Raw genomic sequence first — 25,819 nt, forward strand, 5'->3', positions numbered from 1 at the left:
AGCTACAGGTGAACCTATTCATTGGTGCTAACCGCCCATGCACAGGGGCACCAAGAGGACTGACCACACACAAGACCATGAATTACCACACAAATCATGACCAAAACCCACAAAGGCAGCCATTCAGGTATTGGGTGGAAGCTGAGATCTAGTCCTCCCACCTCCCACCAACACTACACCCTACCTCAGGTGTGGGCCTTTTTATAATTCGTACAAAGGTACCAGTTATAAATGGGGAACCCTTTCCCACATACACAAATTACTAAGTTTACCACCCACCTCTCTCCTTTCTTACCTCCCTCTAACATTCCCCAACTCCTGCATCAACCATCAAATGGAAATCCTCCTATTGGCTTCTGTCTCACAACAGATGACACATCAGATCCATTTATTCATTAAAATAAACATGAAATAAGCAACTATGTCTCAGCCGCTGTTCTAGGCACTGGGAATGTAACAAGTGTTCTGGTCACATAGAGCTGATATTCCAAGCCAGGGAAAGACAAATAAACAAATACACAAGAAAAACATCAGAAGTGATGTGTTATAGAGAGAATTTAAATTAGTTGACAGAATAGCGATTGACTAGTCAACTTGGGAGATCAGGAAAGGCCTCTCCAGAAGGTGACATTTAAGTAGATTTTGGAATGACGACAGAAAACTCACCAAGGGAAGACCAAGGAAAAGAGGATTCCAAGAAGATGAAACAGATAGTGCAAAGCCCTGGGGCAGGAACAAGTTCGATCTGTTCAGTGGAACAGAACAGTCACAGTGAGGCTGTACAGTGTGGGTGGGGAGAGCAGGGGAGGAAGCTAGAGAGGAAGGCAGGGGTCAGGTTGTGATGCAGGAGACAGGAGGGGAGTTTGGATTTTATTCTAAGAACAGTGGGAAAAAAACTAAGAAGGGGAGTGACAGGATCCAATTTACCTTTTACATAGGATCTTTCCAGATGCTGTGTGGAGAATGGAATTTAATGGGGCAAAAGAGGAAGCCTCCAGTCATCTAAAGGAGACTTGTGGTTAGATGTAGAATGTCTTATGTTCATAAAGCTGCTGAACTGCTCGAACTGCTTCACACATGGGCCTCTTCATGAATTCCTGTTACTTTGCTGGAAACCTAAGACTATAAAAGGAATGCTCGTGTATAACTGGTGCTGATTGGTTTCTATCGACATATACCTTGTTTGCTGTCTGTGAAGTTGCCCTGGCTTCCTCTGATAGATGAAGTTGTTCAGCTTTCCTGTGTCTTAAGCACCTGGTGCGTGTGCATTTCACACCACGTACACAGCTGTCTGCTCCACAGAAAGTGAGTTGTGAGGGCTGTGTCTCGTCTTAATCATCTCTGTGTTCCTAATCACCCAACACAACACCTGGTACTTCATGGAAGTTCAATAATATCTGGTGGAGTAGATGAATGTTTTATTTGGGGGCTGTGTGAACACTCTTTTGTCTCCAGAAGCCAAAAGGATAAAACGATGTTAGGAATGTACCCTACAAGTCAGATACCCCAAGCCCCAGTCCCTTACCTCCTAGGTGAGTCAGGGTCGAAGCAGGTCTTGTGCACGTCAGCCCCCTCCGGGTCACAGCAGTCACCATCATCAAAGTCGTTCAGCATATTGTTGCACTCCACGTGGCAGATCCCATCCCTGCGATTCCAGGAGTAGCACCGGCCCTGCAGGCGGCAGTCGCCCCCGTCGTAGCCTGTGAGTGGGTGCTCACACTCAGGGTCACAGTGGTCATTGCCAATCTTGCTGGGCTCACAGTTCACGAGCACAACACGGTGGCGCAGGGTGGAGTTGTGGACCTGGTGGATGTGCAGCTGCCAGCTGATGTTGTAGCGGCTAAAGGCTTCATTGAGCACTTCATGCTGCCGACGGATCTGCTCCTCACTTACGGTGGGGTTCAGGCCCTCGTCGTCGCAGATGTTTACTACCTGGTAGCGGATCACCTTCTCTCCCCGAAGGGGCCAGTGCCAGCTGTACTGGGAAATCAGTTCCACGTTGTCACAAGCTGTTTGCCCACAGAGCGGGGGCTGCAAAGGTGACAGAATCTCAGGCTCCGGCTCAAAGCCCTGGAGAACCTCAAGCCGTGGGTACTTCCCATCTCTAAAGGGGGCCCACTGTTCTTCCAGGGGCTCAAAACTGGCTGTCAGTAGCAGGGTGGTCAAATCCTCCACCTCGCTTGGCTGCTGAGGACTGTGCTGGAGGTGGCTTTGTGGGAGGGCCGTCGACCAGAAGACCAGTGTGCCCAGGTGTCCACGGAAATGGTGCCCGTCCTCGGAGCTATCCCCACCCAGGAACAAAGAGCGACAAGATGCCATGAAGGGACTGTTCAGGGGACCGGACTGATCTGGACTACTAGCCACCTGAGTGCCATCGACATACAGGGCCATGCGCCGTCCATCGTAAGTGGCTGCCACGTGCGTCCACTTGCCTGGTTGATAGCGACCGTGACCCATCATAATGGTGGCTTTCTTCACGCGGTCAGTGCGAAGAGAGAAGAAGAAGCGAGCATCTCGCCTTCCCACATCCTTCCCTGAGCGGATCCCCAGGGCCCAGCCCTTGTCACTGATAGTGTGGGAGCAGTTATCAAACACACCTGGGAAAGAAGGAAGAGTCGAGGGGAGAAATACCAGATACAAAGGGGATGGAGAAAGGGAGAAGAAAACCCATATAAATAGCAAGAATGTAGGTTTTTAATGGGAAAAAAATAAGTGATACAGATTCTCCACCTAAGCTGCCTGTCCAGTACCCCATATCAGGCTGTTCTGGCAACATCTTTCCCCAAAAGGAACTTTACTTGAGATTCCATCCAATTTAAAGCATTCTGGTGTTTTTAAATAACTAAAATGGAAGTTGTAAGGGGATGTCTAATGCAAGTGAAAACCATCCTCACCACTCTGTCACAAACGTTCCTCAGGGTGACTCTGTGTCCATGACTTCCCACTCTTTCCACTTCCTCAGAAGTCATGAGGGCCTTCATGGTTTTTACAAAAGTTAGTAATCTCCTACCCCTTCAAAAGGTCATTTTTCTCTATTGAATATTGAAATGATGATTCTTGTGGGGAAAATAAGGAGAAGACTGTAACATCCCAGACATGTTATTCCCTCTAGTGCCCAAGGGCAAGGATACCCATTCATAGTGAACAGCTGTTCCCCAGAGTAAGCAAAATGACATTGCCCCATGGTCCTAGACTGAAAAAACCTAGTCAAATTATAAGAATGATTGTTTTATAACCAGTAACGCCCACCAGAGTACAGAAGTGGAACTTTCCCAGGTAAACGAAGCTCCTCACCACGTGCTACCTTACTTACCACCTTGCTCATAGGAGGCCCAGCACTATTAAGTCCCATAAACAAAGGAAGGAATTCCTGTAGATAACTATGTCACTAACAGGTTGGCAGCAGGAAGAAGTAATCAGATGTAACAGGACCACAGATGAAATAGGAAGACTGAAGGCCATTTGGAGGCCTTGAATGTTCCCAGCAATCCATCTGCAGTTATGAACCCACCATCCTCCCGGTCCCTCTTATACTATATAGGCAGGGTCTCAACAGCAGCTTTCAATTGTAATTTACATAGAGGCAGTACATTCACACAGGAAATGCTTAGTAAATACTGCTTTAACTAATGAATGAATGTTAGAAAAGTCGGCTGGCCTTTAGATAGATACCTGAGGCTAAAACCAAGAGTTATTCTTCCCCAGCCTACCTCAGCCAACAGTTTTACTTATTTACCTGAGCTCCTATATAATCCACTCAAAGAGTACCACTCTATGGACAGTTTGGATTTTAAAGCCATGAGTCCTCCCATTCTAATTGCAGGCAAGTGTCTTAAAAGTAGCTATGTTCTTCATAAATGATAGATTATCTTCTCTTCTGTTTCTAACATAAATCAATAACTTGTGATTTAAAAAATAAAATGTTCTTTTTAACAAAACAACTCATCCCCAATCTAGCAATTCTAACAATTAGACTTCCAAGTACTGGTGATGACTAGGTATAATACAATGGTGATGTTCTAGTATTGTTTGAGGTTTTTTGTTTATTCTTACATTGAGGTCTGTATAGTAAAGGAATGTAACAATTACTGCTTTACAAATTCTTGTACTGGGTAGATTTTCAAAAAAGCAGACAAACCTAGTGAGATCAGTAATAAGCTTCCTGCTTCATAGTTTCCCCGTGGTTCACTTATTTTCATAAGTACATTTAGCCTTAATTATGTCCATCCACTAACCTATGAAGAAATGTGCTGCAATATTTAATATCAGAACCATGGAGTTACTAACTTCTCAACTAGTAAATATCAGCTGTTTTTTTTTTTAATTAATTAATTTTTGGCTGTGTTGGGTCTTCATTTCTGTGCGAGGGCTTTCTCTAGTTGTGGCAAGCGGGGGGCCACTCTACATCGCGGTGCGCGGGGCTCTCACTATCGTGGCCTCTCTTGTTGCGGAGCACAGGCTCCAGACGCACAGGCTCAGTAGTTGTGGCTCACGGGCCTAGTTGCTCCGCGGCATGTGGGATCTTCCCAGACCAGTGCTCGAACCCGTGTCCCCTGCATTAGCAGGCAGATTCTCAACCACTGCGCCACCAGGGAAGCCCAATCAGCTGGTTTTTAAGAGGAAGAATTGAGGAAGAGGCTATTTCATATTTGTTGCATATACAGGTGTATATGAGTTGTGGTATAAATTACTAGGCTTGACTTATAAATTACTAGATAATTAGCTTGTTACCTGCCAGCATCTAACTGCAATTTTGAACACATTAACTTATTGTCCTTAGAACTTCTAGTAGCAACAAAATAATTGTTTCTACTTATTTAGGTCATAGGAAGCTATTAAAATTATAGTGTGTCTAAAGAGTGTCTTGAGACACTACACAGAAGATGGAATTTTCTTTTCATACTAGTCTAGTTCTGATTAATCTAAATTTTAGTAATTATATTAGAGAGGATTTATTGGTCAAGAGCATTAAAATAGCCAATTTTAGTTGGGAGTTGTAGAAAGTATATAGAAGTACTACTTTTTGAATGATTATGAAAGTAATGATTCTTTACTCTAATTTAATAAGATGTCACAGCAGCATATGTGAAACCTCACTGGGTACCTAGATAACTGCATTCTATTTGCTGTATTACCACTGCTCATACTTCATTTATAGGAAGAGAGTAAATAATTGTTGAAGCACTGCCCTGCACTCATTCCAGAGAAGGAAAAAAAAAAACATATTTAACAAATAGAATTTTCCAACCCGATTACTGTGGACTGAACATTTATGTCTTCCCAAAATTCATTTGCAGGAACCCTGCTCTCTAATGTGAAGATATTTGGAGATAGGGCCTTCAGGAGGTGATTAGGTTATGCAGGTGATGCCCTCATGATGGGATTAGTGTCCTTTTAAGAAGAAAGCTAGCTTCTCTCTCTGCTCCCCACCATGTGAGGATACAAGAAGACAGACAGCCATCTGCCAACCAAGAAAAGGGTTCTCTCCAGACACCAGATCTGCTGGTGCCTTTATCTTTCCTAGCCTCCAGAACAGTGAGAAATAAATTTCTTCTATTTAAGACACCCAGTCTGTTGCATATTTGTTATAGCAAACCAAACGAACTAAGAAACCAATGTCATCAACACTAGCCGTGGATCAGAATCACAAGTGGAACTTTCACAAATACAGATTCTTGTGAAACCATGTTGAGAGCTGCTGTTATTCTATATTTTAAAAACAAATCAAGGGCTTTCCTGGTGGCACAGTGGTTAAGAATCCGCCTGCCAATTCAGGGGACCCGGGTTCGAGCCCTGGTCTGGGAAGATCCCACATGCCACGGAGCAACTAAGCCCATGCGCCACAACTACTGAGCCTGCGCTCTAGAGCCCACGAGCCACAACTATGGAGCCCGCACGCCACATCTACTGAAGCCCACGTGCCTAGAGCCCATGCTCCACAATATGAGAAACCACCGCAATGAGAAGCCCGCGCACGGCAATGAAGAGTAGCCCCTGCTCTCCACAACTAGAGAAAGCCTGCATGCAGCAATGAAGACCCAATGCAGCCAAAAATAAAATAAATAAAATTTAAAAAACAAACAAAACAAATCAAGCTTCTGACTGCTGTTCAGTGGATGGAAATGCAGAAGACAGAAGTTGGGAATCTTAATTTTTCCAACCAGTGGAAAGGAATCAGAAAAATTGTTATCAATAAGTTGTCAGACATGAAAGTGGAAATCGCATCTGAAATTCTTTTAAACCATTTGTTTAAAGATCACATCAGATAGAGCATTTTAGGTCTGTCTGAGGTCTCTACGTAACCATACGTTCTTGCTCATTAATTCAGAAAACTAGTGGAATGAAAGGCAGTTAAAAGAAACAGGAGCCTGTTATGAATAAGTGCACAGATATGATGCTGTTAGAGAATACGGTTAATGGATTGTCTAGGATTCATAATTAATTGGGGCTTTTTATTATCTATAATACAACTCACATTTAAGACTACTGAAATGGAAATAAGTGTCCCCTGCTCCCGCTAAAAGATCTATTATTCCAAGAGAGGAAATTGTGGCATTGAAGCATAGTATGCTTACATCTCCCTGAGAATCACTGCCAGCCATCCCAACCTCTTTCATGAGATCATGAGTGTGTCCTTGTGGGGATTTTCAAAATTTACAAGGACAGAGTAAATAAATGTTTCTACCCCCTGCATCTTCTATATTCTTATAGTCTGTACTGGTTAAAATCTGTTCCTCCAATCTGTAGGGTATTGAATGGAAAATTATCTGATTCTCTTCTCCCTTGAGACTGAATAAACCAGACTGCAGTTAAACTAGAATTGCAGTCTGTGCTCAGACAAACACAGACTTAGCCCCAACATTGAACCCGTAACCTGGAAGCTCTCTGCTTCACCCCTAGCTGGTGGGAAGAGGATCATGCTTGGCCACCTGAAGTGCTGTCACCCCACTAAGCCTTGAAGGGTTCACATTTCATCTCACTGTCTTGCTCTTCCTAGAAAAAGAAATTCCACTTGGAATTAGTCATTTCAGTTCCTCAAATATTTGCTGAACATCTCATTCATGCCAGATGTACACACTCTTCTCAGCTTTGGAAGAAAAGGTAGTCTTTGCACTTGAGGAGTTATAGTCTCATGGGAGAATAGGCAACATAGGAAGTAATTTTAATATAATATCAGAACTAACATCAAGAAATACATAGGTGAGGGCTTCCCTGGTGGTGCAGTGGTTGAGAGTCCGCCTACCGATGCAGGGGACACGGGTTCGTGCCCCGGTCCGGGAGGATCCCACATGCCGCAGAGCGGCTGGGCCTGTGAGCCATGGCTGCTGAGCCTGCGCGTCCGGAGCCTATGCTCCGCGACGACGGGAGAGGCCACAACAGCGAGAGGCCCGTGCACCGCAAAAAAACAAACAAAAACAAACAACAAAAAAACACAAACAAACCAAAAAAAAGAAATACATAGGTGAGTGAAAACAAAACCTAATCACAACCCATAGTTCAGAGATGATTTCCTGAGGGGATGAGACCCAAACCTACTCTTGAAGAGTGTGTAAGAATTGGTCAGGCTAAAGAATTACAAATCCTTCCACACAGTGGCAGGATGGAGAGCACCAGAGGTGAAACATGTCAAGGTAGGTCTTGTGTAACACAGTAAGGGGCTTGGACTGTGTAAGTTAGGGAATACCTTGAGGCTTTCCTACTGCTGCCAAATGCCTCTGATAGCCCAAGAACACACAGATGAACTCTAGCACGAAACGCCACGTGGTTGACCTTGCCTCACACACTAGCTCCAACTGCAATTAGGAAATTTTTCAAAGCTTACAGATGGACGACTGTGGCATAAGATATACATGAACACCACAAGAGCTCCATGTAGTTAGTTCACCCATGCACTTGTTGGATAGATATTTATGCAGCAATACTAGTCGCCGATCTCAGTACTTGGTGCTTGGGATTTCTGTAATAATCATACGGTTATTTGACATCATCAGGAGTTCAGTATAGTCAAGAAAATAAACCTTAAATAAACAACTACAATGAAATATGCTGACAGTTGGAAGTATAAATAGCTATGTGAACAGAAAAAAAAAAAACACAAAAAAACAAACCTTTATTAAAACATGGACATAATAAGGCAAAAATTCTCCCTGAAGTTACTAAATGTCAACTTTCCAGCACTAGACTACCTTCTTAATAACTTAGTTCCAATCAAATCTGCCCATGAAACTAAGGTCACCTTGATTACTAATCAGAGTGTCTGGGAAGGTTAGGGAGACCCAAAGCCAAAGAATTTCAAGAGGTAAGTTCAGGCATTCCCAGATCAAAGGTCCTGCCATTTCACCCAGAAACATTTACTGTAATATTTCATAGAACCTGCATTTATATAAAATATCCACTTTAGCTGAATCTTCTTAACTGTGATGTAGTATTCTTTTGGTTAATATTTTTTTCCTTCACTTCTTATCATGTAATGATATCTCCCATTTATACAGTACTTAAGCTTTTCAAAGCAATCTGCTGGAACTATCATTTAAATGGTAAAGCCATCCTCTGAGCTAGGCAGATGAGTATCATCACCAGCCTTATTATATAGATGAGGACACTGAGGTTCTGAGAGGGCAGGTGTCAGTCTGGGTGCGTACAGTACACTAGAGCCAACGTGTCATGATTCTGAGCCCTGAACAGTTTTCTATGCTGGGGAAGACCATAGTGCATGGTGGTTACAAGCATGAGTCAGCCAGAAGCTACAGTCTCCAGTCTACCACTTAACATGCTGTGTGACCTCAGAAAAATTACATCATCTTGCTGAACCTCAGTTTACTCACTTGCAAATTGTACCTGTAAAATAAAAATCTGTCCACCACTGGTCTTCTCTTCAGCATCCCTCAACCACAAGCTGAGATCACAGACCTACCTCATGACATTGTTGTGAGAATTAAAGAACACATGTGAAGGATCTTAGCACAGTGCCTAACTCATACAAAGTGATTAATAAGCATTACCTGTGATGACTAGAAGGAATTTGATGATGAACTATCAAAGGGAAGAACAAATTAGATACAAAATCAGTGTTATGCAGATGAATGTTTAACAACTGGTTCTCTGAAGGGATAAAACCAAACAAACAAACACTGATTGTTGGCATTTGCTAATTTCTGTGGTGTAAATATTCCAACAATGGCCAATTTTAATTTACTGATGTCCCTGAACATGGAGTTGGGAAGAGAAGTGTACAATTGGCTCTGGTGAGCTAGTCTGAGCCAGTGCCACCACTAGAAAGACTCAAAAGGAAAGCAGATACAAGCCACCACGTGTCTCCTTCGCTCCCTGACTATTAAAGTAGATGTGGCTGCTTTGCTGGTCATCTGATTTTTTATAATTAAAAAGGGGTAAGTGTGACTTTGAGACTTACTATAAAGCTACAGTAATCAAGATATTGTGGTATTGGTGAAAGAGTAGACAAACAGATCAATGGAACAGAACAGAGAGCCCATAAATATAATCAATTTATCTTTGGCCAGGAGCAAAAGAAGCATAATGGAGCAAAGACAGTCTCTTCAACAAATGGTGCTAGAACAACCAGATATCCCCATATAAAACAACAAAAAAAATAATATAGACACAGATCTTATATTCTTCACCAAAATTAACTCAAAATGGATCACTGACCTAACTGTAAAATGCAAAACTACAAAACTTGTAGAGGATAACACAGGAAAGAAAACGTACATGACCTTCAGTATGACGATGCCTTTTTAGATGTAACACCAAGACATGATCCATGAAAGATATAATTCATAAGCTGTACTTCATTAAAATTAAAAACTAATTTTCTTCTAAAGACAATATCAAGAGAACTAGAAGACAAACCACACACTGGGAGAAAACACTTGCAAAAGACACATGGGGCTTCCCGGGTGGCGCAGTGGTTGAGAGTCCGCCTGCCAATGCAGGGGACACGGGTTCGTACCCCGGTCCGGGAAGATCCCACGTGCCGTGGAGCGGCTGGGCCCGTGAGCCATGGCCGCTGAGCCTGCACGTCTGGAGCCTGTGCTCCGCAACAGGAGAGGCCACAACAGTGAGAGGCCTGCATACCGCAAAAGAAAAAAAAAAAAAAAGACACATATGACAAAGGATTGTTATCCAACATATACAAAGAACCCTTAAAACTTAACAATAAGAAAATAAGCAACCCAATTTTAAAACAAGTCCAAGACCATAGTGGATACCTTACCAAAGAAGATATACAGATGGCAAAGAGGCATATGAAAAAATGCTCCACATCATATGTCATCACAGAAATCCAAATTAAAACAACAATGAGATACCACTACACACCTATTAGGATGGTCAAAATCAAGAATACTAACAACATCAAATACTTTTGAAAATGTGAAGCAACAGGAATTCTCATACATGGCTGGTAGGAATGCAAAATGATATAGCCACTTTGGAAAACGGTTTGGTGGTTTCTTAAGAAACTAAACATACTCTTACCATATCATCCAGCAATCGTGATCCTTTCTATTTACCCCAGAAAGTTGAAACTCTGTCCATACAGAAACCTGCACATGGATGTTTATAGCAGCTTTATTCATAATTGCCAAATCTTGAAAGCAACCACAACATCCTTTGGTAGTTGAATGGATATATTAACTGTGGTCCATCCCAACAATACAATATTATTCAGTGCTAAAAAGAAATTAGCTACCAAGCCATGAAAAGACATGAAGAAAATGTAAATGCATTTAACTTAGGGAAACGAACCAATCTGAAAAAGCTAAATACTGTATGATTCCAACTATATGGCATTCTGGAAAAGGCAAAACTATAAAGATAGTTAAAAGATCAGTGGTTGGGCTTCCCTGGTGGCACAGTGGTTGAGAGTCCGCCTGCCAATGCAGGGGACACGAATTCTTGCCCCGGTCCGGGAGGATCCCACATGCCGCAGAGCGGCTGGGCCTGTGAGCCATGGCCGCTGAGCCTGCGCGTCCAGAGACTGTGCTCCGCAACGGGAGAAGCCACAACAGTGAGAGGCCCGCGTACCGCAAAAAAAAAAAGAAAAAGATCAGTGGTTGCCAGGGGTGAGGGGAGGGACATGAATAGGAAGAGCAGAATACCTTTAGTGCAGTGAAAATGATCTGTAGATATACCTCAGTATACTTTTGTCCAAACCCATAAAAATGTACAGCACCAAGATTAAAGCCTAAAGTAAACTATGGTCTTTGGGTGATTATGATGTGTGAGTGAAAAGTCATCCTTGAGAATAAAACATTTAAAAAAATAATAAAAAAATAAAAGATCATTCTGGTGAGTGATGTTGATAATGGAGGAGGCAATGCATGTGTATGGGCAAGGGATATATGGGAAATCTCTGTATCTTCCTTTCAATTTTATTGTATACCTAAAACTGCTCTTTAAAAAAAAAAGTATTTTTAAAGGGGTGGGGGGTGCGGTATATGTTTCTTCCACTCTGGGTTTTGAGCCTTAAAATTACCAAAGTACTCAGTGACTGACGGTTCCTGTAAAATAAAATCTGTCCATACCAGGTCTGCTCTTCAAATCCTTCAGTCACAAACTCGGATCACAGAAAGACCTCCACGGCTCATCCACATGCCCTCAGGAGTGATCCCCAGCCCTGCCTCCTTAACTCCACCAAGCAGAAGAAAGATGGACTTTGATAAAAAAGAAAAATTACCAATCTCCACATTTAGAAGATTTCTCAGTCTAGCAGAGTAAAGGCTGACAAAGCCAACACAGTCTAAGCCAACACAATATACGTGGTGAAATTCTGAGCTTGTGCAACATTGAGATTTTATAACTTTGGATGTACATGTGATAGAAGCAAACACGTTATAACTGTTGTTTATTCATCAAAACCACATTCTTGGGAGGAACAGAGGGACCAGATCATCAACATGATTTATGAAATCACTCAACACCAAACTGAACTATGAAAGCCCATGGGTTAGAAAAATCAGATCAAGTGATGTAACTCGAAAAATGATGGTGGTACTGAAGCCAAACATTTGGGTCACATCGTCTTAAAACTTTAAGAATCATTCTTTCATAGAATGGCTGAATGGATTAAAAAAAAAAAAAAAAAGAAGACCCATCTATATGCTGCCTACAAAAGACTCACTTCAGATGTAAGGACACACACAACCTAAAAGTGAAGGGATTGAAGAAAGATACTCCATGCAAATGGAAACCAAAAGAAAGCTGGGGTAGATATATTTTTATCAAACAAAAGAGACTTTAAAACAAACACTGTAATAAAAAACAAAGAAAAACAAACACTGTAATAAAAGACAAAGAAGGGTGTTACATAATAATAAAGGGGTCAATCCAACAAAAGGATATAACATTTGTAAGTATTTATGCACTCCACATATAAGCACATAAATATATAAAGCAAATAACAACAGACCCAAAGGGAGAAATACCGTAATACAATAATAGTGGAAAACTTAATACCCCACTTACATCAACGGATAGATCACCCAGACAGAAAATCAATAAGGAAACATTAGCTTTAAATGACACATTAGGCCAGATAGACTTAATAGTTATATATAAAACATTCCATTCAAAAGCAGCAGAATACACATTCTTAAATGCATATGAAGCATTCTTCAGGATGAGTCATATGTTAGGCCACCGAACAAGTCTCAATAAATTTAAGAAGACTGAAATCATATCAAGCATCTTTTCTGACCACAATGATATAAAACCAGATATCAATTACAAGAAGAAAAAGTTTTTAAAAAATCACTAATATGTGGAGATTGAACAACATGCTACTGAATAATCAATAGGTAAGCAAAGAAATCAAAAAATACCTTGAGACAAATGAAAATGGAAATAGCAATACAACACACCAAAACCTGAAACATGAAGCAAAAACAGTACTAAGAGTGATGTTTACAGCAATAAATGCCAACCTCAAGAAACAGGAAAACTCTCAAATAAACAACCTAACCTTACACCAAAAGGAATTAAAAAAAAGAATAAAAGAAGCCCAAAGTTAGTAGAAGGAAGGAAATAACACAGATCAGAGTGGAAGTAAATGAAATAGAGACTAAAAAGACAATAGAAAGTATCAATGAAAATAAGAGCTGGCTCTTTGAAAAGATAAACAAATATGACAAATTTTATCTACACTCAGCCAGGAAAAAAGAGAGAGGGTTCAATGAAACAAAATCAGAAATGCAAAGCGAGAAGTTACAACACATACCACAGAAATACAAAGGGTCATAGGAGACTATTATGAACAATTATGCACCAACAAATTGGACAATCTAGAAGAAATGGATAAGCTCCCAGAAATATATGATTTTCCAAATAGAAGAAATGTTATGAAGAAATAGAAATTTTGAACAGACCAATTACTAGTAAGGATATGAATCTATAATCAAAAACCTCCCAACAAACAAAAGCCCAGGACCAGACAGCTTCACTGGTGAATTCTACCACACATTCAAAAAAGATCTATTACCTATTTTCTCAAACTCTTCCACAAAATTGAAGAAGAGGAAACGCTTCCAAACTTATTTAATAAGGCCAGCATTACCCTGATACCCAAAACAGACAAGAACACCACAAATAAGAATATTACAGGACAATATCCCTGATTACATAGATGCAAAAATTCTCAACAAAATACCGGCAAACCAAATTTAACAATACATTTTAAAAAAATCATACACCATGATCAAGTGGGATTTATTCCAGAGATGCAAGAAAGGTTCAACATCTGCAAATCAATCGTGATATACCACATTAACAAAATGGAGGGTACAAATCATGTGATCATCTCAATAGATGCAGAAAAAACATTAGACAAAATTCAACCTCAATTTATGATAAAAACATTCAACGAAGTCAGCATAGAGGGAAAATACTTTAACACAATAAAGGCCATGTAGGACAAGTCCATACTTTCACCCATAATACTCAAGGGTGAAAGGCTAACAACTTTTCCTCTAACTTCAGAAACAAGACAAGGTTGCCCACTCTTGCACTTTTATTTAACATAGTATTGGAAGTACTGGCCAGAGCAGTTAGGCAGGAAAATGAAATAAGAGGCATCTAAACTGGAAAGGAAGGAGTAAAACTGTCACTATTTGTGAATGACATGATTTTATATAGAGAAAATCCTAAAGATTCCATTAAAGAATTGTTAGAACTAATAAACAAATTCAGTAAAGTTGCAGGATACAATATCAATATAAACAAATCTCTTGTGTTTATACACACTAACAACAAACTATCAGAGAGAGAAATTAAGACAACAATCCATTTATAATTGCATCAAGAAAAATAAAATACCTAGGAATAAATTTAGCCAAGGAGGTGAAAGACTCATTGATGAAAGAAACTGAAGAGGACACATATAAATAGAAAGATATTTCATGCTTATGGGTTGGAAAAATTAATATTGTTAAAATGTGTGTATTAGCCAAAGCAATCTACAGATTCAATATGATCCCCATCAAAATTCCAGTGGCATTTTTCACATAAATAGAACAAACAATCCTAAAATTTGTATGGAACCACAGAAGACTCCAAACAGCCAAAGCAATCTTGAGAAAAAACAAAACTGGAGGCTTCATGCTCCCTGATTTCAAACTATTCTACAAAGCTACAGCAATCAAAAGAGCATAGAACTGGCATAAAAAATAGACACTCAGATTAGTGGAACAGAATAGAGAGCCCAGAAATAAACCCATATGTATATGATCAATTCATTTATGACAAAGGAGCCAAGAATACAATGAAAAAAGGACGGCCTCTTCAAAAAACGCTGCTGGGAAAGCTGGATTGTCACTGGCAAAAGAATGAAACTGGACCACTACATTATATCATACACAAAAATTAATTCAAAATGGATTAAAGACTAGAATGTAAGACCTAAAACCACAAAACTCCTAAAAGAAAAATAGAATATAAGTGACTCAACATCAGTCTTGGAAATGATTTTTTGGATCTGACTCTAAAAGCAAAGCCAATAGAAGCAAAAATAAACAAGTTGGACTATATCAAACAAACAACAGCAAAAACTTCTGCACAGCAAGGGAAACCATCAACAAAATGAAAAGGCAACCTACCAAATGGTGAAAATATTTGCAAATCTTATATCCGATAAGGGTCTAATATCCAAAATATATAAAGAACTCAAACAATTCAATAGCGAAACAAAACCCAAAAACATCTGGTTTTAAAAAGGGTAGAAGATCTGAATACACATATTTCCAATGAAGGCATACAGATAGTCAACAGGTATTTTACAAAAGGCTCTACATCATTATTCATCAGGGAAATGCAAATCAAAACGACGGTGAGATTATCACCTCCCACCTGTCAGAATGGCTATTATCAAAAAGACAAGAAATAACAAGTGTTGGTGAGGAGGTGGAGAAAAGGGAACCCTCTTGCACCTGTTGGTGGGAATGTAAATTGGTGCAGCCACTATGGAAAACAGTATGGAGTTTCCTCAAAAATTAAAACTAGAACTACCATATGATCCAGCAATTCTGCCTTTGGTATTTACCTGAAGAAAATGAAAATAATTTGAAAAGATATGTGCACCTCTGTGCTCATTGCAGCATTATATACAATAGCCAAGATATGTAAACAACCTAAGTGTTCATTGATGGATGAATGGACAGAAAGATGTGGTAAATATACTCAATAAAATACTACTCATGCATAAAAAAGAATGAAATCTTGCTATTTGTGACAACACGGATGGATCTTGAGGGTATTATGCTAAGTAAAATAAGCCAATACTGTAATAAACCATAATGAAAATATATATATATCTGAATCACTTTGCTGAACACCAGAAACTAACACAACATTGTAAATCAACTACACTTCCATAAAATTTTTTTTAAGTCAAACAGAGAAAAACAAATACTGTATGATTTCACTTACCACTTCTATGTGGAATCTAAAAAACAAAACAAAACTCATAGATACAGAGAACAGAATGGTGGTAACCCGAAGGGTAGGAGAATGGGGGGTAGGTGTAATGGGTGAAGGGGTTCAAGAAGTACAAACTTCCAGTTATAAAATAAGTAACTCATGGGTATATAATGTACAGGATGGTGACTACAGTCGATAATATTGTAGTGAATACTCAAAAGCCGCCAAGAGAGTACATCTTAAAAGTTCTCATCACACACACAAAACCTATATGTAACTGTGTATGGTGACGATGGTAACTAGACATAGAGGTGATCGTTTTGCAGTACATTCAAAGATCGACTCATTATGTTGCATACCCGAAACTAATGTTATATCAATTATACCTCAATTAAAAAGATTCTTCTTTCAGCTCTTGCTTGGAACTGGCTTCCATTATGCATCAGTGTTTACTAAATTTAAAATTGTTCAAATACTTTACCTTGTATTTAAGTTTTCAGAGAAAGGAAAGTAAATTGAGAGAGCATATCTTTTTCATTTTATTCCTGCTCTCAACTCCAAAACTTGTCTTTAGAGAACGTGGGTACCTTAACAGAGCTATATACTCATGTGGGTCCTCCAGAAAAATCATTTGCATCCAGTTCTCTACTATTATTAATTGCCAGAATTTAGAATTAATAGGATCAACTAGTCTCCCTGGGTGAAAAAATTTCAAGTAGTAGTGAACATCAAAGCCAGAGAGATATAAATAACTGTTTAATGTAGAAATTTTTAAATGTGGCCCCTGTAGAGGAGTAATCCTGATTCTTTCATTTTGGGGTTCTTTGCACTCAGGAGATCTGCTCATGCCAAAAGGAAGTAAAGAGACTTAAACTATCTTTTATTAAATATCTACGACGCTCCAGACACTGGACATGTGCCAGCCCTTTTAAACCCTATCACAAATGTATGAACTGAATTTTATTGTATTCACTTAAAAACCAAAAAACTGAGGATCACAGAAGTTAAGCAAGTTTTCCACAGTCTTACGTCTAGGAAGAACCAGAGACAGGGATCAAAACCAGATCTCGTTGACCAAAAAGCCCATGCTCTTTCCACTGCACTAAAACATTTCAAATTCTAAAAATTAATGGTTAATTTTTCTTTTGGAGCAAGAAGAGCAAAAGAGCTGGTGAGTGTGGCATTAACAAATTTTCAGACTACTTCCTGAAGGTGACTGGGATCTGATTCTCAAAAAAATATATGCAGGCTGACATCCACACCTGGAAATAGTTTGGAGGAGAGAAGAGACTGGTTAGCATAGCAGTTAATATCTCCAGGCTGGCCAATACCTAAGTTGACAGGCTGGCCAATATCTAAGTTGACAGGCTGTCTTACTGACATTTAGTTAAATGTCTGGGTGGCCCCGCAGGGTTTACTGTGACACATGACACTCAGTAGTCAATTCTAGAGGACCCTGAAACAAAGTGGGAGCTTCATATCCCAAAACCAGGACAGTGACTAAAGGCTGGAGAAGGTGGGAGGGGAGCTGATGTGAAGAACACTCAGCTGAAAACTCTGCTCCAAGCCAGCGGCTTCCATATCCATTTCTTCCTTTTTTCTTGGTTTCCCCACTAGGTATGTAACTGGTGGAGGAGGACTCTGTATTAGAAGAGAGTGTAACGGAGAAGGGAAATGAGATGGTCCAGGTAGGAGCTGCTCTCAAACAAGCCAGTCAGACTGTTCTGACTGCTCACCTCCTTCTCCACCAGAAATCCCCTCTGCTCCCCTACTGGAATCTTCTGCCAGTTGGTTTTGATAGAATAGGGTCCCCTGAACACAAGACCAGATAGAGGGCGTTACACTTCAACAGTGTTCTTGGCATCCTAATGAGGACAGCATCCACCCCAGGAGTTACAAAAGTCAATATGAAGTGAGAGCAAAAGGAATCTTCTGAGAACTGTCAGGAGTCAACCTGTCCTTGGCATTCCTATTTTATGGTGATGACAAATGGGGAAAAGGAGCAATTCATACACTTTTCCTTCTCAAAGCAGAAAAGTGTCTGTGTTTCAAGAACATTATGCAAACTTTGATTTCAGAATGTTGAAATAAATGGAAAAGCCAAAAAATGTCCCTGTCTGAGAGCCTATGTAAGCCCAATGCTGAGAAAGATGCACTGAGACTTCATTCTCATACGCTTCCCGATTAAAATCCTGATCTAGTCAACATGTCACTTTCCTAACAAACACCACCATTCCAAATACAGTCCCAACCCCACAAATAATGCTATAGAGCTCCCTTTGCCTGAAGTGCCTCCCACCTATGGGTGTGCCCTTCAAAATTAACCTAAGCTTCACTTTGTCCATGAAGGCTTGCTTGACCACTTTAGTCAAAGAAGTTTTCTGCTGACCCTCATGGTACTGCTGCTATTTTCCCTATTCATCCAAGCAATCTGAAAGTTCCTTGAGGGCAAGAGCCTATCTTAAACACCTGTGAATTTCCTACAGGGTGAAGGGAAGACCAAGTTTTAGTTCCTACATTGCACCTGCTCTGCTATGAAAGTCAAATTGAGTCATGAGAATCTTGACTCAGAGAAGGAAGATATCCCACCAGTCTCGGAGGTGAGTGGGTGGAGGGCAGGGGTGCCCCTTGATCCTGCAATTGCATCTGACCTAGAGGTATGATGCAAGGGGGGCCAAGTGTTCCTTCCACTGTGCATCTACAGGTGCTCAGACTTTCCCATGATGCTTTCCCCAGCCATCACATAATAAGCTGCTTCCTTCTGAGTCCTACAAGGTTGGATTACAGCACATGTGGTAAAACCTGTGGAGAGATTTTCTTGGGCAAAGCCCAATCCTGGGGGGAACATTTACCCATGAGAGAGTCTTATAGAGGAGATCATTTAACTACAGGCCAAGGTAGAAGAAGATGAAGTCCAGGCAAAAATGCCGTCCTTGGCACAGAAATGGCCATGGAACCTCAATTCCAGGAAAGCCCCAGAGCAGAGTTCTTCTCTGTACTTCTGGGAGGGTTAAAATCGGGAGTGAGAGCTCTGCTTCTCCAGGAAGGCCCACTGGCTTCCAGAAAGGTGAGGCTCAATAAAAGAGAGAAGTCACGCACAATGTCATCAGCTCTGGTAACTGAAAAAACATGCTGTGTGGTGCAAGTTTGTTTTTAGGAGGAAAATGAGCAAAAAATAGGGCCAGGTTAGGTCATGATCATAAATCAACCTGATACAAGGCAAGGTTCTTTCTCAGGATGTTATGCCTATGGCCTTCCTGCACATCTATCTGCTGCCTTCTGCAGAACTACTTACCCAACACCCCACCCCCCAGGGAGAGCATAAGGGGAACAAAAAGGGCCAAGGAGGAGGAGGAGATAGGCCATCCATCAAAGGCCATGCAACCTGGCAGAGAGCAGGGCTGTGTCAGCAGGAACAGTGGGAGAAAGTGAAAAAAGAAGCCCAGGGAGGTTTTTTTCAGCTGTTCTAGAAGACTTTACTTCAAGACAGGATTAGGCTCAGCTTTTTAACCATGAGCGCAAGCTTTTACAGAGTGGGAGAAAAACCTTTTGAGACTATTTCACTAGCATCTTCCCAGAAAAATTGTAAACCTCTCTTTACAGTCCACTCTTCATTTTAGTCATGCACAAAGATGACAGAAACCAGAATGAGAATTCCCCAGGCTTTCCATAGGCCACCCATGCATAGGGTGAGAGCTGATAAGGCAGATTGGCAGGGAGAGGAGAGGGCTTGCTTTGTCATTGCCTGAGAGAGCAGGGAAACACAGTATGGTGAGATGGGAGACAAGAATCCAAAGGCATGCGCAACCTCAGAAGAGGTGGCTCGTACATGGCAACCATGGAAAGTAGTTAGCGAGGTTCCTGACACAGAGTGTCAATAAATGTTAGCTACTCTTAAGGTTATTATTGTTACTGATGAGGAACAGAGCGGACATCGGGAGTTAAATGAAAAGCACCACCACCTTCTACCTTTAATAGGTACTGCCTGCCGGACCAGACTGAAAGTGCACACAGACCTCCTGAAAGGCCAAATCTAGACCAGAGCTGCTCAGATTTTAGTGTGTGTATGGAGAACATCCAAAGTTAATATTAGCAGCAAAGTTAATATTAAGACGTGAAGAAGAAATTAAGAGCTTTCCAGATAAGTAAATGATAAAAGAGCTCATCACCACTAAACCAGCCTTAAAAGAAGTGTTAAAAAGACCGCTTTAAGATGAAAAGAAAGGGTGCTAATTAATAACAAGAACACATATGAAAGAATAAATCTCACTGGGAAGGTAAATATATAGTAAAGGTAGTGGATGAATCACTTACAAAGCTAGTATGAAGGATAAAAGCCAGAAGTAATAAAAATAACTATGATTACAGTAATTAGTTAAGGGATAAGCAAGATAAAAAATGTAAAATGTGACATCAAAAAGATGAAACATGGTGGGGAGAGTAATAATGTAAAACTTTACAATGAGATGAAACTTAGTTGTTATCAACTTAAAATAGACTGTTTTAGATATAATTTGTCATATGTAAGCCTCATGGTAACCACAAAGCAAAAACGTATAGTAACTACACAAAAGATAATAAAAAGGAACATATGAATACCACTGAAGAAAGTCATCAAATCACAAAAGAAGACCAGCAAAAAGGGACTTCCCTGGTGGTGCAGTGGTTAAGAATCTGCCTGCCAATGCAGGGGACATGGGTTCGATCCCTGGTCTGGGAAGATCTCACATGCCGCGGATCAACTAAGCCTGTTCTCCACAACTACTGAGCCTGTGCTCTAGAGCCCGTTCTCCACAACTACTGAGCCCACGTGCCACAACTACTGAAGCCTGTGCAATCTAGGGCCCGAGTGCCGCGACTACTGAGCCTGCGTACTGCAACTACTGAAGCCTGTGTGCCTAAAGCCTATGCTCTGCAACAAGAGAAGCCACTGCAAATGAGAATCCCACACACCGCAATGAAGTGTAGCCCCAACTCGCCCCAACTAGAGAAAGACAATGCACAGCAATGAAGACCTAACACAGCCAAAAAATGAAATAATTAATTATTTAATTAAAAAATAAATACATAAATTTTAAAAAAAGAAGACAGCAAAAGAAAGAGGCTATAAAAACAGCCAGAAAATAATTAATACAATGACAATAAGCACATATCTATCAATAATTACTTTATCAATAATAACTAAATTCTCTAATCAAAAGATTTAGAGTGGTTGAATGGATGAAAAAAAAGAAGATCCATCTATATGCTGCCTACAAAAGACTCACTTTAGATGTAAGGACACACATATGCTGAAAGTGAAGGGATGGAAAAAGATATTCTACTCAAATGGAAACCAAAAGAAAGCTGGGGTGTCTGTACTTATATCAGACAAAATAGACTTTGAAACAAAGACTGCAATAAGATACAAAGAAAGCTGTTACATCATGATCAAGGGGCCAATCCAATAAGAAGATGTAACATTTGTAAGTATTTATGCACTCAACATAGGAGCACCTAAGTGTATAAAAGCAAATAATAGCAGATCTAAAGGGAGAAATAGACAGCAATACAATTATAGTAAGGGCTTTAATATCCCACTTGCATCAATGGATAGATCATCTAGACAGAAAATCAATATGGAAACGTTGGCTTTAAATGACACATTAAGACTAGATTGACTTAACATTTACATACAGAACATTCCATTCAAAAGCAAATAGAATACACACTCTTCTCAAGTGCACATGGGACATTCTCCAAGATAGATTATATGTTAGACTACAAAACAAGTCTTAACATGTCTTTAAAAATTTAAGAATTGAAATCATGTCAAGCATCTTTTCTAGACACAATGGTATAAAACAATAAATCAATTACAAGAATAAATCTGGAAATTTTACAGATATGTGGAGACTAAATAACATGCCACTAAACACCAATGGGAAAATGAAGAAGTAAAAGAGAAACCAAAAATACCTTGAGACAAACAAAAATGGAAATATGATGCCAAAACTTATTGGATAGAGCTAAAGCAGTTCTAAGAGGGAAGTTTATAGCATGCCTCAAGAAACAAACAAACAAAAATCTCAACTAGACAATCTAAATTTAGACCTAAAGGAACTAGGGAAGAAAGAACAAGCAAAGCCAAAAGTTAGCAGAAGTTCTGAAATGTCAAAGATCAGAGCAGAAATAATAACATAGAGACTAAAAAGATAATAGAAAAGATCAGCGAAATCAAGAGCTAGTTCTTTGAAAAGATCAATAAAATTGATAAACCTTGAGCTAGACTCCTCAAGAAAAAAAGAGAGAGGACTCGAATAAACAGTCAGAAATGAGAGGAGATGTTATAACTGATACCACAGAAATACAAAGGATTATAAGAGATTAATATAAACAATTATATACCGACAAATTGGACAACTTTAAAAAAATGGATAAATTCCTAGAAACATACAACCTTCCAAGGTTGAATCATGGAGAAATATAAAATTTGACAGACCAATTACTAGTAAGGAGATTGAGTCAGTAATCAAAAACCTTCAAACAAACAAAAGTGCAATACCAGACAGCTTCACTAGTAATTCTACCAAACAGTCAAAGAAAAATTAATGTCAGTCCCTCTCAAACTCTTCCAAAAATAGAAGAGAATACTTCTAACTCATTATACAAGGCCAGCATTACCCTGATATCAAAACCAGACAAGGATACAACAAGAAAAGAAAATTACAGGCCAATATCCCTTATGAACATAGATGCAACAATCCTCAACAAAACATTAGCAAACTGAATTCAACAATACATTAAAAGGATCATACACCACGTCAAGTGGGATTCATTCCAGGGATGTGAGAATGGTTTAACATCCATAAATCAACAAATGTGATACACCACATTAACAAAATGAAGGACAAAACTCTTATGAGCACCTCAATAGATACCGAAAAATCATCTGAAAAAATTCAATTTCCATTTATGATCAAAACTCTCAAACAAATTGTGTAGAAGGAATGTAAGTCAACATAACAAAACCTATATATCATAATCCCACAACTAACATTGTACTCAAAGGTGAAAAGTGGAAATCTTTTTCTCTAACATCAGGAACAAGACAAGAGTTCCCACTCTCACCACTTGTATTCAATTTGGTATTGGAAGTGCTAGCCAGAGCAATTAGGCAAGAAAAAAATAAAAGGCTCTTAATTGGAGAAAAAGTAGTATACTTGTACCTATTTGTAGATGATATGATTTTATATATAGAAAACTCTAAGGATTTCACTAAAAAATTGCTAATACTAACACATGAATATAGTAAAACTGCAGGATACAAAATCAATACACAGAAATCTGTTGTGTTTCTATGTACTAATAATAAACTATCAGAAAGAGAAAATAAGAAAACAATCCCATTTACAATTATATCAAAAAGAATAAAATACCCAGGAATGAATTTAACCAAGGAGGTGAAAGCCCTATATATGGAAAATTATGACACATTGATGAAAGAAAATGAAGAGGACACATATAAATGGAAAGATATTCTATGCTCATTGGTTGGAAGAATTAATATTGTTAAAATGTGCATATTTTCCCAACCAATCTACAGAATCAATACAATCCCTATCAAAATTCCAATGGCACTTTTCACAGAAATAGAACAAACGATCCTAAAATTTGTATGGAAGCATAAAGGACCCCAAATAGCAAAAGCAATATTGAGAAAAACAGAACAAAACTGGGGGCAAAATGCTCCCTGATTTCAAACAATATTACAAAGCTACAGTAATCAAAAGAGTACGGTATTGGCATTAAAACAGAAACAAAGATCAATGGAAAAGAATAGAGAGCCCAAAATAAACCCACACATATACAATTAATTCATTTATGACAAAGTAGCCAAGAATACACAATGGGGACAAGACTGGCTTCAAAAAATGCTGTTGGGAAAACTGGATAGCCACTTGCAAAAGAATGAAACTAGACCACTATCTTATATCACACACAAAAATTAACTCAAAATGGACTAAAGCTCTGAATGTAAGACCTGAAACCATAAAACTCCTAGAAGAAAACATAGGCTGTAAGCTCCTTAACATAGGTCTTGGCAGAGATGTTTTTAATCTGACACCAAAAGCAAAAGCAACAAGAACAAAAATAAACAAGTGGGACAATATCAATAAAAAAAAGCACATTTATTGCAGCATTACTTACAATAGCCAAGATATGTAAACAATATATGTCCACCAATAGATGAATGGATTAAGAAATTTTGGTATATACAATGGAATACTACCCAGCAATGAAAAAGAATGAAATCTTGCCATTTGCAACCACATGGATAGACCTGGATAGCTAATATGCTAGGTGAAATAAGTCAGACAGAGAAAGAAAAAATATCATATGAGCCCTCTTATATGTGAAATCTGTAAATATATATAGGAAAAGAAGAAAAACAAACCAAAAAACCCAAAAGCTCATAGATACAGAGAACAGATTGGTGATTTCCAGAGGTGGGGACTGGAAGGGTGAGAGAAATGGGTAAACTGCTTTTGGTTTTGCTTGTGTTTTAGTTTAAAAAATTGAATTAAAAAAATAAAAATTTAAAATTAAATAAAAATCACATTTTAGACGAATATTCAGGAAAACAGGAAGGTGTTTACAGCTTGTTTATTTTTAAAACTATGTAAATTCTAAAACAATATATATACTTTGATCTAAATTTTATAAAATAACAAATATGTGCTTATTTTCATAAATGCAGATTCATAGGAAAAAGGTTTCTTAATTTTTATATTTAACACATTTTCTACAATAAACAACCTCTCTGAGTCCATTTACTTATCTGTAAAATGGAACTAATGATAATGCCTCCTTCATTTGATGGTCAAATGCATTAATATAGGTAAAACCTAATTACAGTTAACACTCAAAAATGTAAGCTGTTATTAATTATGGTTATTTTTATCTTGTTTTCTGCTGAATCTCCAGTATCTACAATGGAGCCTGACACACATTAGACATTCAATAAATATTTGTTGAACAAACTGATTAATTAAGAATTATACACTTCATGTAGGACATTGATAAAATTAAAATCAGGTATCTTGGTTGGAACAGATCATAAGGGACATTAAATAAGAGTTAACCAGTTTTGACTTACACTCTGGATGACAAGAGTCACTGAGGGTTTTAAGTAGCTAAAGATAAGACATGGCAGAAGGAAACCTATTCAGATCTGCTTGTTAGAAAATTGTAATGATGATGCTAGAAAATTTTAAGTAATAATGATAATGCAAGGACAAAAATAAGTTACCTAGTAAATAGTAAGTTGACTGTTGCCATTTCTATATGGCCTGGAGGTTATTTAAAGGAATTCTGCACTGTTTTGAAAAGCCTAGAAAGCAAAGGGCTTGGGCCACCGTGACCCCCAGAACGGCAAAGAAACAGGCCCAGCACTGCCATTGACCTGAAATCAATCTGGGGCAGCAGGAGCCTCCTTCCTAAGGAAGTTTTCTTGATCACCACAGCAAAATGCAACATTGCTTTAAGCATTCATTACCTACTGCCTGGGTGGTTAGCTATTTTCTTGCTAAAAAAGTAATCCACAAGGGCTAGAAAAAAAGCTACCTGGATAGCCAAGCTGGAGTTCTAGTGTGCCTTTCAGAGAGTGGCCAATGTATTTTGGGTCCTCATGCACATCCCCCAGGACAATCCTGCCTCATCCCAACTTCCCCAGACTCTCCCAGGCCTTCATCCAGACCCAAAAATGGCTAAGGGGAGCCAGCCCAGCAGCCAATTGAGAATCCAAAAGGTGGTTAATACTTTTCTAGTTAATAGAGCAGACTGAGGAGTGTGATCCGCTAGATCAACCAAACTTAATAACTGTACAACCTTGAGCAACATTGAGCAA

At 39.2% G+C, this 25,819-nt stretch overlaps 1 protein-coding gene across 1 annotated transcript in view; it reads right to left on the reverse strand.

The window, feature by feature from the left end:
- PAPPA2 (pappalysin 2) overlaps positions 1-25,819 on the reverse strand; it is a gene marked incomplete at both ends in the record, with an annotated part of 281,829 nt that overhangs the window by 243,388 nt on the left and 12,622 nt on the right. Inside the window, one exon of the mRNA XM_082865530.1 lies at positions 1,526-2,597. Within this exon, the coding sequence (XP_082721656.1) occupies positions 1,526-2,597 (1,072 nt within the window). The remainder of the gene's footprint in view (positions 1-1,525; positions 2,598-25,819) is intronic.

The sequence above is a fragment of the Leucopleurus acutus genome (assembly GCF_964270905.1).
Source record: "Leucopleurus acutus genome assembly, chromosome: 2".
Lineage (NCBI taxonomy): Eukaryota > Metazoa > Chordata > Mammalia > Artiodactyla > Delphinidae > Leucopleurus > Leucopleurus acutus.